We start from the raw sequence: 15,378 nt of genomic DNA, 5'->3' as shown, positions 1-15,378 counted from the left end.
TGGCCCATCAAGAGCGGCAAATAAAAGCGGGAAAGGAATGGAAAAAACTGAAGAGGAATACAAAAATGCCAAACTAGGAAGAGCAATTGGTGGAATTGATGCGCGCCCTGGGGGCGTTGTGGGTGGGGGGTGTGGGTGAGCTGGGTGGCGTAGATGTAGACGTTCCCAAGAAAATTAAAACGAATCATATATGCCCTGAGTCCCAAAGGTTGATGGATGGATAGATGGATGCTGGATGGCTGCTGGATACCTGGATAGGCGCGGAACGGAAGCATATTTCAGAAGTTCAACGAGCAGAAAGTTTCCCATATTATATTGAAGTTCTAGAAGTCGGATTAGAAAAGTTACCCAAGCACAAGCAGACTTTCATTGCCTAACTTGTGCTTGTTCGATAATTAAATATTATAAACGTTGTCATATTAGAGTTGCCTAATGGGCGTTTTAGAGTGGAATATTTGTACAGATTGTGCTTTACCTACATTGATTTGAATAGGGTTTGACAGGCTTTTGGCTGCACATATATTTTGGAAAGATGAAAGTCATATCCACCAAGCATCTCATCTAATCCGATGTACCCACCGAATTTACAATATTGTACTGTCAAATGGGGCACATCCATGCTCGTACATCAAGGATCAATGGCACGTACCAGCACTAAAGTTATTAAAGCCATAAGATACACAGCCAGGCGGACGGGCGCCCGCAATCCAATCCAAAGCCTCACCAGGCGTGCGTCCATATGCAGAAAAAATGCATACATATCTATGTACATATATGTATAATATATATATGAATATACGACGAGTATATGTGTTCTGCTACTTCTATGTCCTGTGTGTGTTTATATATGAGAGCGATACATTGAAGCACCCCTCAGACTCCATCTCCACCTCCACCTCCGACTCCGACTCCGAATGCGACTCAGGAAGGCAACACGACTTTAAACCCATCAAACCATTAACAACAACAGCAACAATGGGGCAGAGACAACTCCTGCTACAACCCCTGCTGCTGCTGCTACTGTTGTCGCACCCCCACCCACCCCGTTCCATTCGCCATGTGAGTAAAAATTTGCGTATGAGTCAACAGCAACGACGTTTATCTTTCAACCACCACCCATCAGAGGCCGCCCCCATGGGCAGGGGCATGGGCACACAGGTATGCGCCCCACACCGAGAGCCCACTTGATATGTATCGTCGACGTCTACAGTTATAAAATATATATGAGAAACGCTTTGCTCAAGAAAAATCGACATGGCAAACGTGTCGGAAACGTGTCACAAATTTGTCCGCCAAGCGCCAAGTACCGGGCGCCGCGTTCGCCTACTTTTCACAGGATTACGTAGAGGTCCGTACGTATCTAAGTTGGGCAGGCAATTCAGGATCAGGCTCTCCCCAGCCACAGCCCTCGGATAGTAGCAGATTGCATTGGCTTACTTCTAAAATAGTGCCGGTTTATATGGTCTATATGTTGACTATAGTTGACTTTTGGGGCTTAAATTATGTACATTTCGTTGGTTTGGAGCAGTGACAGTGTGTGCTTTGAGGTGTGCATTCGCTGTTTAAAGTAATCGAAGTAGTTCCGATTTTCCGGAGTATATACAAGTGTTGTAGTTTTCGATTGAATTCATACTGATTTCCGATCTAACACATTTCGTTGCATGCTTCACAAACTTTCGATGTATCGAATCCGAATGGTCGTTGATTCTCCATCTTGGAAAATTTGGCCACGGCGAACGTTCACCAACGGAGAACGGAAATCGGCTTGAAGTTCCGGGTCGGGAATCGGTAACCGGGAGTGGGAGTGGAAGTGGGAGGTCGCATAACGATGAGAGCTGGTGCTCTCCGCACATTAACGCCCGTAACGTAATTAAACAAAAATAATGGTCTCAATAATCAAGTGAATGCCGTAAAAGCTTCCGCCCCCTCCACCACCCCTTCCGCACTGGCACCACACTTCTACCCCTTTTTGGTGTTTGCCTATGGTTTGGCTTTTTATTTTTTTCGTAGTCACTAATTATTTTCTGCGGCTGGTTCCCTTCGGGGTTCCTGACTACTGATTCCTGATGCTGCTGCTGGTCTCTCCTGGCACTAACACAACTGTTGCAAAAGATGGTAAGTCCAGGAGGAGGATAAGGTGGAGAATGGTGCTGCATCCCCCAATTCGGGCACGCCCTTCCCAAGGAGATTTACACACATGGAGATTTATGGGACGACCCGTTCTCCGGCCGGAGCCCGGCTGTATCAAAAATCAATTAATGACAATAATTTTAAAATTAAAACAATTCTGCGTACCGCCAACATGTGTGAAATTTAATGACTTTGAAGATATTTATGGAAATAGACGAGTCCGTACCAAGAATCCGGCTCGGTCTCCGGCTCCGGCTTGGTCTACGGGCCTCTGTGCGGACCGCATTTGAAGTTGCTTTGTTGTGTTGGGTTTTTTGCCAGTGCCTTTTACCATTTCGTTTGCAATTATCGAGTATATTGCTGCGCATCCGTCCGTCCCTGGGTTCGTGTTCGTCCCGTTCCCCAGGCCCCGCAATCATTTGAAATGTGGACCGGAGTGGGCTTGGAGTGCTGGAGGATGCCTTTTTGTTGTAATTAGATGAGCAGCTGAGGCGGGCAACAGCACAAGGGTTTAATTACATTTTGAATAGAAAATTTATGGAACAAGTTTTTCGGTTTTCGGTTTTCGTTTTCGGTTCGGTTCGGTTCGGCTCAGTTCTGTTTTGGCTTGGCTTGGTTCGAGTTACCATTTCGCCAAGGGCTTGCCATTGTCGGCATGTGTGCCATGTCGTCCGATTGTCTCCGGCACTGGTCCCGCTCCTGTCCCCAACCTCATCCTTATCTGTGTCGCCGCCATCTACGCATCCAACCTCTCTCTCTTTTGTCATTATAATTTTCTCTTTTCTGGGTTCTGCTTTGGATATAATAGTTGGGTTGCCATTGCTCCCGGGCAGGCAGCAGGATGAAAGGAGCTTTGGCTGGGTAAATCTGAGATAACACAAAGGAAACTATCGATAATTGGTGTGCACGTAAATCGTTTATGGTGGGTGGAAATACTTGTGTCATATTCTGACGAATTTCTATTCAAATGTAAGTTACACAAATCGCGATGGAAACGCTCTTAAAACAGCAGTTAACTGAAGAGTTATTGGTAGAGGTGTTGTCTGACGATGATGGCGTCAGTTTTGGGGAATATGCGCTAGTTCCATTTTGCTTAGTCGTTTTAGTGTAAGTATCTTATATTTGATTGCTTGCGGAAATCAGCAAAATTCAAATTCAATTGCGACATCTTTGATCGGTTTACGCCCTTCCATCCTTGCCTTTCATCATGTGGCAGATGCACCCGAAAGTAGGCATCATACGCACACACACACGAATGGGACACACACACTTACAGGGAGGGCGACGCCGACACCCACGAAGACAGCTGTTGCAAATTGTCGATTCTGAAATTTTGCGCCGCAGGCGAATGGCCAAAAATTCGACTTCCGCTGCCAGTTTCGGTTTCATTTTCAGCTCCAGAGCCCAGCCTCGTTCTCGGACCTGCTCCTGGTCGTGGCTCTGGTGCTGGCCAAGCTGGCTGGCTGCCTCGTTGAAAAATGTTAATTGATTTATGTTTATATTTGTGCAACATGTTGATGCCCCAACCACAGCCAAAGCCGCATCCACATCCACATCCACATCCACATCCACATCCCCATTCATCCAGCTGCAGTGCGCGGAAAACGCTCGCGGTTGTCATTTTGCTGCCGCGATGTGTCTGTCGATGAGTGGGTGCGAGTGCGATGATTGGATGAAGTGAGGGAGGGAATGAGTTCCCCCGACAGACAAACCAAAACACAAACAACTGAGACACGTTAATTGAACAACATTCGACGGACCGAGGCAGAGCCAAAACTGAGACTCCTCTCATCTCATCTCAACCCCGATCCGAAACCACAACCAAACCGAAACTCAATTTGAGGCAAATTTCAACGTTAGCGGCGTATTTGCTTGTAATTACATCTATCAAAAATATATACATATGTACCATGTACACGGGATATGGCGATAAACTTTTGTCTTGTGCCACGCCTAGGGGCGACACGCCATCGCATGCCATCGAACGAGCGAGGGCAGCCATGGAGATATGCGGAGGCCTGCCGCCTGAGGCTCTTTCAATATGCAACCTTGTTTATTTGTTTGGAGAGCACGGAAAATTATGAAAAAATCAAATTATGGACACAAACATGCTGGAAAATTGTGGGAGAGGGAGGTGGAAAAACCAATGCAATTCAGTTCAGATCAGAATCAGATGAAATCAGTAGTAGATCCAATCAGATCAGATCAGATTGCCGCATTGCCCAGTCCCAAAGCACGAGTGCCACGGCAAGTGCTAGTCAAACTCAATTTAACTGGCAATTAATGCATGCTTCCCCATCCAGAGGCCAGCGAGAGCCCATCCAAAAGCCCGTTCGGAGCCCAGTCCAGCCATTCGATCCATTGCCGAAAGTGGCAATCAGCAAAAACAACACCAATAAAGCCGCCACAGCAGCAGCATCAGCGACAACATGTTGCCACATGCCATGCCTCCATTTCGGCAAGAGGACAAGGACAAGGACGAGGCAAGGGGGTGGGGGTTGGGGTTTGGGTTGGGGCGATGGGGATAGGTGGAGAGAATGCCATGTCGACACCTATTACCATTCATTGACTTTTGCCATGTCCCTGGGGTGTCATCTATGCAGGTTGCTCTGGTTTATCCTTCCTGTTCCTGTGTTTGTCTGCGTTTGGAAGAGAGGCCCACGCTTTTGATTGCATTTGCAGCCAAACCCAACGACCGTTTGCTAATGTCCTTCGATAAAGCCGGCAAAATCAACACCAGCCGCCCAGCCGCCCAGCCACCCAGCCACCCAGCCGCCCAGCCGCCAAGGATACACACACACATACACACACCCACAGATACAAACGTACATTGTACGAGTGTGTGTTTTTGGATGGGTATAGGATATGGGCAATGGATATGGATATGGATATGGGCAATGCTGATGCTGATGCTGATGCTGCTGGCCGTGTGCCTCCGTTTTCATTTGGTGTTTGATTGGATTTTCAATTATTCATTATTATTGGTTGCAATTTACCTGCCGGGCACTGTAGGCCAGCCAGGACACTGCCACTGGCAGTCGCCCCATCCTCATTCTGACAGGCAAAGTGTCTCTGCATTGATTGCGTTTCATCAGCGATGTCAGTTACGTTGGCCGTTCGGTTCGGCCCCAGTTTTCCAACTCATCAAATTCCAATTGCATCATTAAACGGAATTTTTGATGCGCCACCACACCTCCATCCACATACCCATACTATCCACCACTTTTTGTCCCACTCATTTGCATGGCATTCGTTTGATTGAGTTCGCTCCCACTCCCAGTCCCAGTGCAGGTAGATTTCTGGCTTAGGTTTCTTGGGGACTGATTTCGATTGATGGTTGCATTTTCCCCTTTTTCCAACGGTATTTCCAGGCTCAATCGATCTGGTACTCCGTCGCTCTCCAAAGCTCTCCAAATCGTGCTTCAAGGCTGGAGACCAGGGTTCATTGGATTTGAGCCGCGTATATTTCTCTCGTATGTCAGCAAAAATCGCTAAAAATTCCATTCAGCTCCAGTGCCAGCCCGTCCCCAAAAACGATTAAGTGCCTGATTAAATGGATATCCATACCCTCCCCAGAGTACGATGACTTTTTGCTGAACCTTTTGTGATTCTAATAAATCTGGAATATTCGTTTGTATGCCATTTGAATGTCAGCACATTTAGTTGCCTTCCAACTGCATATCTAGTATTTTTACCGATTATATTATTGGAACGATTATATGCATTTCCATTGAAACAATTGTAAAGCCATCGATGAATATTCCAAGTAACGATGTGCCCGTGATGGAAATTCTATTCGCTGTTAAAAAAAAAATATTAAAGAGTATTAACGGTTTGTTTTGGTTTTTTAAAATTATTTTTTATACCCTGCGCTTGCAAAATCCAAGGGGTATACCCAGAACTATGAACCCAAGGGGCCTTTGAAAAAACTTTCATCATTCGAATTGGTTTATTTATTTCGACGAAGAAGGCTACGGTTGCTTTTTTTGATCGATACAAAATGGTGAAATATGTAAATGAGAAGTGACTGTCCGTCCATAAATGTATCTGGTGGACATGGCACGATTTTCTCGGCATAAAACTAAGCAAACATTTCCACTCTTCCCACGTCGTTTGCAGAAAATGAATGATGCGCAGAGCTCGAGCCTTAAGGGCTGTCTAGCCCGGCTCGAAAGCCTTGGATGTGACGTGCCTATTCCGCCCCGGCAAGAGCCCAAGATCGCGCCGGTGAATGGGATCGTACAGCCGATGGTGATGCCGCCGCCCAACCGGAAGGGAAGGACCACCAATCTGACGAAGAAATTCAGGACCGTGCTGGATGTGATGATACGCTCAAAGTCCTCTTACCAATTCCGCCATGCCGTGAACGCCGTGAAGCTTCACGTGTTTAACTATCACAATCTGATCACTCGTCCGATGGACTTATACACCGTCAAGAAGAGGCTGGAGAATTGCTATTACTTCAGGGCCGCGGAGGCTCTAGAGGATATTTTACTGATATTCAGCAATTGCAGGAGCTTCAACAGTCCTGAATCACCCGTCTTCAACGATGCCCTAGCACTGTGCGACCTCCTCTGTGCCCGTATGGCGAAGCTCCAAGGGGAAATTCAGACCGAGGTTGTGGAGGCCCCGAAAATAAGGTTCAGGGCTCGCCAGAGCTCAAAGTTCGTTCACTTGCCGGTGATCAAAGCTCCGGTCCTCCTTCAACTTCCGGCTCTCCGTCGTGGTCGTGGCCGCCCTCGAGGACGACCTAAATTCGCCAGGGTCAAAAGGTTTCTTTTCAACGAACATAAGGATTTCCCAAGGTCGTACAATAATGCAGGGAAGATTATATATGACGGCACTCTTGTCGACTACTAGATCGAGCGTTCGTATGGCCTGAGATTGCTTCAGTTTCTGCGTCACAGACGTCGTCAGCGGGTCTGTTGGGCATTCAACGATTCGAGAGTGTGGGTGAGATACGCCGAAAATCCGCAATATGATCACAGCGATGACCCTCTTGATTGGGACATATTGCAGATGTTGTTGGTAGGGAATCAGTTCGTGAGCTTTGGCTGGTTGCAGGCCATGATACACAAGATGCTGGAGAACGCAATGTCCTGCTTCACCGCCAATCCGTCGGTCCGCATGTCAGCGATAAGGACCCAAGCCCTTGTCAATAAGTTAAATCCCAAATATCTAAAACGGATTGCGCAAGCAAAGGTGAGGGCACTTAATGTGGTTCGCTGGAAATTTGAGGTGCTGGGTCGGATTTCATCCCGTCGGCCTTCATAATTGTCCATTACATGAAAAAACAGCGAGCAGCAAGAAAAACAAAAACACTTTAATGTACTTGTTGGATGAAATTTGTATTGTATCGGTCAGAAATAAACGTCATCTTTTAGTCGAAACAATCGATGTTCTCGATGGTCTTTGGCTTGTTTCGGCTTTGGTTCCCGTTGCGACCCCCGTGAACGTTTGAGGTGGACAATTATCTGCATTGCTGTCGGAGAGAACAGAAACCAGATCGAGCCATAAAGATAGGGCCACAAGCCCCCCGTCCACAGGCACCGACCAAGCCGAACAAGCCCCAGCCACGCCACCGACAAAGTGTTTCCGACTTTTTCGTAGATTTTTGCTGCCAGATTTTTATTGGCATTCGACTTCGCTCGAAACGGGGACCGGCACAGGCACCGAGACGGGGATTGTGATGGGGACGGAGCCACCAATTTGATTTTTACGATCCAGCCCGGGCGATATAATTTTGCATCGGTTATTTCGGATACGTATTCGCAGCAGCTACTTGTCTTGTGTCTGCCCGCCGCTAGTGTGTTCCGCCCTGATCCTATCAACATGGAACTTCATGGAGCTCCATGGAGCGGTCAGTGTGCGCGACAATAAATTAAGTCAAGTGTAGCATTTAATTGATTTTAATCATAGATTAAATATCGTTAAAACAACAGCAGAGGCAGAAGATGGTGCTGGAGTTGCAGCGGGGGCTGGGGCTGGGGCTGGGGCCAAAGAACAACACACAAAAGGCCGCGCTGACCAATAAAGTCAACAATCAAATCAAACAGCTCGCCCTCAGCAAGACCAACCCCAAAGGATCTGGTGATGGGGTCTCGGGTCTCAGGTCTGGAGGCAGGACAAACAAACCAATTTGTAGCACAATAAGTTGTCGTTACCATCAACCGATGGTTGTTCTTGTTCTCCTCTCCGTTGTTGTAATCGTTGTTTACCAATATGTAATCCTTAGAAACAACAAGAGACGGACTCCGTATCCGACCCCAACTCCGGCTTCGGCTCCAAGTCCCCCCTGTCCGTGCTGGTGTCCTCTGGTCTTTGCTTGCTTTGAATTTCAATTACCCTTGAATGAATGGGATGAGGATGAGGGCTGCGATGTGCCGGATTTTCGGCTATTTTACATCAGCCATCAGGGCATTGGCTTTAAGCTCAGGTCCGCATCCATATCCGCATCCAGCGCATATGCATATCCGGGTGGACAGTCCGTGTCGCGGCTTTAAGGCAAATGGGAAGGGCATCAAAAATACCAAAGGGAACGGAACGATTGTTTAGGTATAGGAAATCCATCGATAGTTTATAATTTTAGTAAGGTTAGATGGCTAGATGGTTAGACCTGCAATAAAGAATAAAGTTATTTAAGAGAATCCAAATCGACCCAACCACAATTTGAAACTTTTTCAGGGTGTGAGGTATCCATGTGTATTCCCAAGACTGACAGGAAGATCTTAGATAATAATCGGCACTCTCAAGTTATAGAATATCACATTTAATTTAAAAGAATATATTTTTAAATGGATTTTTTGTGAATTTCGAGAGGTTTTTCTTTCTTTGTACTCTTCTTATCTCCTACCATATCCCTTGACAGACTTATGCTCCTGCTACGCACTGTCCACCTCCAAAGTTATATATAGTCATGAGGCTGTAGGCAAGTGGCTGGGGGGGGATCTGGTGAATGATTCTAGAAAAGATGTTAGGGGGTAGGGGAAAGTCAGGGCAGTGGAAGAAAATATTCGCGTTGCTAACGAATCAAATAAATTTGTTGGTCAATTAAAAAACTGCAAAACGCGCAGAATTTCCACATGTGTGGAAGCAACAACTGCACTGCACCACCCCCTGGGCAGAGGGCACCTCCTACCGACTTTCCCTTCCCCTTGGGTTGGTAGGGATGCTGATTTTTCCTCTAATGGCTGCCAGCGCCAAATGAAAAGCTTCGTGTGAAGCTTCCACAAAAAAATTGCATTGCAAACCAATTTTTTTTCTCGCCTGGACCCCCCATCCCCCATTTCTCTACATGATTCTCTTGTTCCTCTTTTCGCGCTTTTCGGTACAGCTTCTCTTCTCCCATGATTCCCTGCATGATTCCGACTAGCTTTTGACCGAAAATTTCATCTTTTTTTTTTCGGTACACAATTTTGTAGAATTTTTCGAGGATTTTTTTCGTTAGCGTTTTATTTTTCTTTTTTTTTTTTTGTTAAACTTTGGCCGTAAACTAACTTTGTCGGGTGGGGCTTGATAGTGTCTAGGGAGAATTGATGTTGCACCAGTGGTGGTGGCCAAAGAGGTTGTTGGATGGACGGGGCAGGGACAGGGGGGTTTCGGTGCTAGCCACGTTAGTTATTAGTCGGAGGGAGCACGGGTCGAGTGAACATGGGAGCGGCGATAAATGTCTAGTTCTGCACTCGAAAAAAAAAAAACAGCAGAAGCCAGCAGAAACGGAGCAAGTGGAAAGCATTGATAAATGCACATAGGGATTTTCCCTATTCCAGAGGAAAAACATAGTACATTGTACCTAAAGAAGGCAGATCATCCATAGCCGTACGTTCCCTGGATGATCAGCACCAATATCCAGGTCTGACGACACTCCACTTTCGACAACATTGGTGGGGCTTTATAAAGCTTTCTATAATGCCATCTTTTTATACTGTTTTTATGGTGTCATTGTCTGATTCTTGGATTCTATAAAATACCATGTAGTTCTTCTGTCTGTCCGTGTATGTGTGTGCTTTCCTATGTTCTTATTATTTGGAGGATTTTCGATTAGTTTGAATATCTGTCTGGCCAAACCAAACCATATATCACAGACCATACAACTCTTCATCGAGAAGAATAGTTACATAAGTATATGAAGCTTAAATCCCCAAAGGCCCTCTTTCTCTTTCTGCTTCGTTCTCTCCCTGCCCCTTCTCGTTCACGATATCTCCTCTTCCCTTCTCAGTCAGCGATGGCGGGGCGAAAATTGACATCGGCTGGCTGGGCCGCCGGAAATGAAAACTAAATAAAAATGGAGCGCAATTTACGGTTAGTTTGGAAGCAGAGCGAATGCGAAACAGAGACGTCAGAGGTTAGGGAGTACAGGAGAGCCCTACACCTTGATGAAAGTCAGAGCCACCGACTGCCAATTTAATGCTACGCTTTCTTTTTGTTTCCCTGCATCGTCCTGTCTTTCTTTTTTTTTTGCCATTCCTTTGTGTTGCGCTCATTCTCAACCCGTTGTGTGCTTGATTAAATTACCAGCAACAATGGGAGAAAGAAAGACCCAAAGAGAGACAAAGCGAGAGTGTCGCTGGGGAACCGCCTTCGGACAGCTACTGCGCCTGTCCGCAGACCCTCCCAAATCGATAACCAATAACCAATTCCCAATACCCAATAACCAGTAACGATGAATGTGTATGTGAATTGTAGGCGTTCCAGTCAGGGTCAGGACGACTCCATCTCCGATCCGCAGTGCTCTAAGGCCGAGCCGATCGCTGTCCGCGATAAAGCTCCTACGCCGGATCACGATCCCGAGGAGAAGCCGATTGGCGGGGAGCTGATTGGGGGAAAGCTTATAGCTGAGCCGGAGGATAGCCAAGGGCTGTCGCAGGATGTCGGACCTGAGAGGGATGAACTGGACCTGGCCTTGGGAGTGGATATGGACTTGGAATTGGACTTGGAACTGGAGCCGGAGCTAATGGCCCTTGCCGAGAACTTGGATCCCTTGAGCCAACCCGACAGCCTCTCCTCGTTCTCGTCGTCTGACGTCTCCAGTCGCTGGTCCTCGTCCACCGTATCGCCCGTACCCGACAAGTGCACTCCTCCACCGAAACTCGAGGCGAAGCCCGTGCTATCGGGATCGGGCTACGACATGCCCTTTCCCTACCCCGACCAGATTGCATTGTGTCCTCATCAACGTTTCCAATGTACGTGAATCCGCAAACAGATAACGACTCCCTACTTAATCCTCTCGATTTTCACAGATATCTTCAGCCTGGTGGACAGCATGAACTTGCAGCTGGAGAAAAAGCGAAGAAAGTCTCCGGATCCATTGAAAAATGCTGGTAAGAAGTGCTCCACTGGAGCAGTGCCCAAGACAAAGGTCAAGAATAAGGAAAATTTGAAAAAGATGCCCGCGCCCATCAATACCAATCCTAGTAGCCCCGAAAAAGGACTCCCAATCATCCAGGCAAAGCCAAAAAAACTCTACATTATGAATTTCCAAGCAAAGCCCATAAATCTATCATCGAAAACCAACTACCAATACAGTACGTATCACTCTGAGCTCGGACAAGTCCGCCTCCAAAAAAAAAACATTTATTTACCCGTGTAAGACATATTTCTGGCATTTTAGTGAAGGAAAATAAGTCGAAGCCACAAAACGTAAAGCGTAGACAGGACCAGGACCACGAACAGTTTGTCGACTTGGATACAGATTGCGAGCTCGGCATGGAACACCTCGAGCAATATCGAGCCAAGGCCTCACGTCGTGACTCTGAGGGCAATCGCAACGATCCCCCTTCAGAGACAATCGCACGCAAATCTCGCATCGACAATCCCGAGAAGCGCTCATCAGAGACAAACACCAGAGCCAGTGGCGATCGCAGACTTTTGCTTGGGTCACGCGATAATGGCGAAGGTAACTGCATCCTCCGTTTCTTCTATAATATGCCCAAATGTTGCACATTACGCATCATTTGCACGACCCTTTCTACATATACATATACAAACATATGTTTTCTTCAAGAACATTCTATTCGCCTTCTATCTTCAGAAATAAGCAACACAGCTGTCGACACTCTCGAACAGCGCTATTCAGAGAAGCGGATCAGCGACTACTTTCTGCTTGGATCACCCGATAGTGGCGAGGGTAAGTGCTTCCTCTCACAATAATCTTTAAAACGGCTTATAGATTTCTGGTGAAAGTGATTGTGTGCAGCACCCAGAAGAAAGCGTTTTTCTTGATCAACATCAATATCAGAGTCGATACAGCCCTGTCGATCTGTTCGACTTGTTGGACGCCTAGACAAATATCTGGGGCATCCAAAGTCCATCCACCCTATACTCAGTCAGTATGGCTCCTCTCCACCAGAGGGCAAATTAATTCGATCTGATCCAGATTCGGAAGCCCAGAAAATATGGTCACTCTCTATGATTCTGATTAAAAACCAAATATTTTTGTATGCACTTAAACATTAACCTGAATTCTACCTGATCCGTACATTATATATCACATGTACCATGCGCTAGTTTGGGTACACTCACAATATGAATTGTCAAAACTGTCGATCGTTTTTTTTCACATTCAACATTTATTAACCCACAAGCATTATTGCACGATAGACATGGCAGGTAAATTCTACACCGGAAATATCCCGGGTAAAATTTACCCAAACTTAACACGTTATGTAACCAAATGATGTATCTTTTGTCACCGCTCCGCATGCAGAAACCATCAACTCGGACGGGGCTCCTCTCAAAAAGAACTATTCTTCAGAGACAAACGACAAGTTGACAGGATCAGGATCAGGCGATGTTCGCATTCGGGCCGGTAAGTGCTTCCATGGTTTCTCTGATTTTCAATTGGTTAAAAAGTAAACTATTACAAATACAAATTACATATCAATTTGGTGCTTTCTTAACGAGCATTCTTTATCCTTTCAGAGACACGTGCGACTGACGGCGACAATCACGATCAGGGCTCTTCAGGGCTCCAAAGTTCAAATAGCGACGACTGTTCGCTTGGATCGTATACCCGCAAAGGTAGGGCCTACATGGTTTCTCTTAAAAGAATGTTAATAATGTCAAAACAATTTTCTTCCAGGTTCCAGCTCCGCAGGCGAGGGGATACCATCCACAGAACCATTGCCATACGATTTGCGCATAAAACGCAACCGTCCCGCAACCATGAACATGATTCAACCATTTTCTGAGGACTCGCACCTGGCTTCATCTGATTCTGATGCTAACACTGCCTCGTCCTCGGTCTCAGAATCGGACTCCGACTCCCCGTCCAGCAACATCTTGGAGATGCCACGCCAGTCTTTTGCGGAGTGTAAGTGGCGTGCTGGACAGTGTGCGGAATCTCCAGAATCATCCTCTGCCTCTCTCTTTCACAGGTTCTCCTCTGACCTCGTTGACCTCCATCGGCGACCTCCAAAAGTCGCGCCAAACATCACACCCATCTGGTAGGTCTGTGCGCCTAGGCTTAAGGGTGAATTTGCCAGCGAGAAACGTGAGGAATGAAATTTCTTAGAACGAGCGAAGAGTAGCACACTTGAGGGATAAGTTAGAAAAGAAGCGGATCAGGGCCCTTGTGATGGGAAGAGGGGTCACCCACACAGTGAAAACAAAAAATCATGTCCTCTACAGACACTCCTCCGACCCCCTCCACCGCCACGACCACTATAGCACTATGCAGACTATTTGGGCGCTGTTATGGATATTAAGTTTGGGCCAACATATGGTCAGAGTGCGATAAAGAATACTAGCTTGCTTTCCGACTTACCAGGGTCCCTTGGTTTCGCGTTTAGTCCCGCGAAGCTTTTACATTACACAATTGCGGTCGTCCCGACCTGAAGGGTCCATTGGAGGCATCGACGCTGCGATGAGCTTTTACTCAGATCCTTCCATTGGGCGAATAATGGCGGACTTTCCAAGCGTGAGCGTGGGGGGAGCAGCGTAAGCGTCCGATCGGGTGCACGATCAACGGCTTTGAATTGCAAGAAGGGTCTAGAGTCCACGAAGGCCATATGAAAGCGATCTTGGAGGAGTGCTTAAATCCGGTCACGAGCGGGCCACACAAGCCGAGACTAAGGTGCCGTGGACCCTGATGCCACATTTTGTCACCAACTACTGCCGCCGCATGAAAGAGCTCTGGAAAGAGAGAAATAAATATTGTAATTGTAATAGTAAATATTGTACCAAGCCCGGTACATCCGCAATTCGGATCTGTCCACTCGTGAACGCTACTTTGCGGAGAACCTTTTAGTTGCTGTGATGTTCGCGAAGATCGACAAAAGTGAGCTGGGACGTGAAAGCATTGAATGCTATGAATGCGATGCAAACGAATTCGAAACACTTTGCACTGAGTTGTCTTTTTCGGTGTCTGAGTCTGTGCAATCGATGTACCGAATATGATGAAAAACCATGCGGATGCTCGACCAGTGTATGAGGAGAGCTATGAAGCTAAGGAATCCAGCGTTCAGATGTGGCATTAACAGCCATAGAAGTCATGTAGGGCTTGGATCGAATATATTTAAACTACCATTTACTACTGCTTCTATAAAATGGATCTCTAATCGAAGCCTTTCACATTTCTTTCCAGGATCCCGCTAAGCATTCCTGGAGTGAGATCACAGTGTTGTATTTCAGAGGGCAACGACTCCAATATCATGCGTTTTATTTAAAATTTACATACATTTGTGCGTGTCCCTGTGTGGTCACTAATTCAATTAAATTATATTTATTAATCAGATGATTAAATTAAGCATCTTCAAATTATGAACTTATTAAAACGGTGTTCCATGCCTTGCAAGATTGCTATATGGCTCCTTTAAATATGGTTCTGTAAGGGGCTCTTTGTCTCCAAAGTTTGTCTACATCTTCGTTCTTGTTCCCTGTTCAAATCAATTTGTATCTCTGAGTTCTTGTTCTCCCACTGCCAAAGGAACGATAAAAAAATAAGAAGATGTAAAGAAAAACCAAAAAAAAAAAAAAAAAAATTGAAAGTCAGTCAAAGATGAAGATAGAGAGGGAGGCATCAAATCAAAAAACAATTACGCGGTAAATGACATTATCAAATGTCAAATGTCATGTTCGGAAAGGGCCATGCCATGGCATGCCATCCCATCCCATCTCCCTCCGCCTCCACGAACTGTACGAGTATCTCCGTGGAATCTCCATCTCCCAGCGAATGCAAAGCAGCTGGCGGCGCATCAAATTTGTTCGAGGCAATTTTTCAATTCATTGAAGTGGAATTCATAGGAAGCC

At 46.3% G+C, this 15,378-nt stretch overlaps 2 protein-coding genes across 2 annotated transcripts in view; both read left to right on the top strand.

Moving 5' to 3' along the window:
* The window catches only part of LOC6597518 (dentin sialophosphoprotein), a 42,150-nt gene extending 27,354 nt beyond the window's left edge, over positions 1–14,796 (top strand). Inside the window, exons 2-10 of the mRNA XM_026993483.1 lie at positions 10,816–11,312; positions 11,370–11,654; positions 11,741–12,025; positions 12,161–12,256; positions 12,836–12,937; positions 13,051–13,149; positions 13,211–13,441; positions 13,506–13,574; positions 14,714–14,796. Of these exons, the coding sequence (XP_026849284.1) occupies positions 11,045–11,312; positions 11,370–11,654; positions 11,741–12,025; positions 12,161–12,256; positions 12,836–12,937; positions 13,051–13,149; positions 13,211–13,441; positions 13,506–13,574; positions 14,714–14,724 (1,446 nt within the window). The 5' untranslated portion in view covers positions 10,816–11,044 and the 3' untranslated portion in view covers positions 14,725–14,796. The remainder of the gene's footprint in view (positions 1–10,815; positions 11,313–11,369; positions 11,655–11,740; positions 12,026–12,160; positions 12,257–12,835; positions 12,938–13,050; positions 13,150–13,210; positions 13,442–13,505; positions 13,575–14,713) is intronic.
* On the top strand, positions 6,180–7,162 carry LOC6597520 (homeotic protein female sterile). Its single transcript, XM_002022666.2, has 2 exons — positions 6,180–7,083; positions 7,150–7,162. The coding sequence occupies exon 1, from the start codon at positions 6,187–6,189 to the stop codon at positions 6,988–6,990; it is 804 nt and encodes a 267-aa protein (XP_002022702.2). The 5' UTR covers positions 6,180–6,186; the 3' UTR covers positions 6,991–7,083; positions 7,150–7,162.
* Positions 14,797–15,378: the final 582 nt, after the last annotated feature.

The sequence above is a fragment of the Drosophila persimilis genome, unplaced genomic scaffold (genome assembly GCF_003286085.1).
Source record: "Drosophila persimilis strain 14011-0111.01,24,50 unplaced genomic scaffold, DperRS2 tig00000841-arrow-arrow-pilon, whole genome shotgun sequence".
Classification (NCBI taxonomy): Eukaryota; Metazoa; Arthropoda; class Insecta; order Diptera; family Drosophilidae; genus Drosophila; species Drosophila persimilis.
The sequence above is the reverse complement of the archived record's forward strand: the minus strand, read 5'-3'. Positions and strand labels throughout refer to the sequence as shown.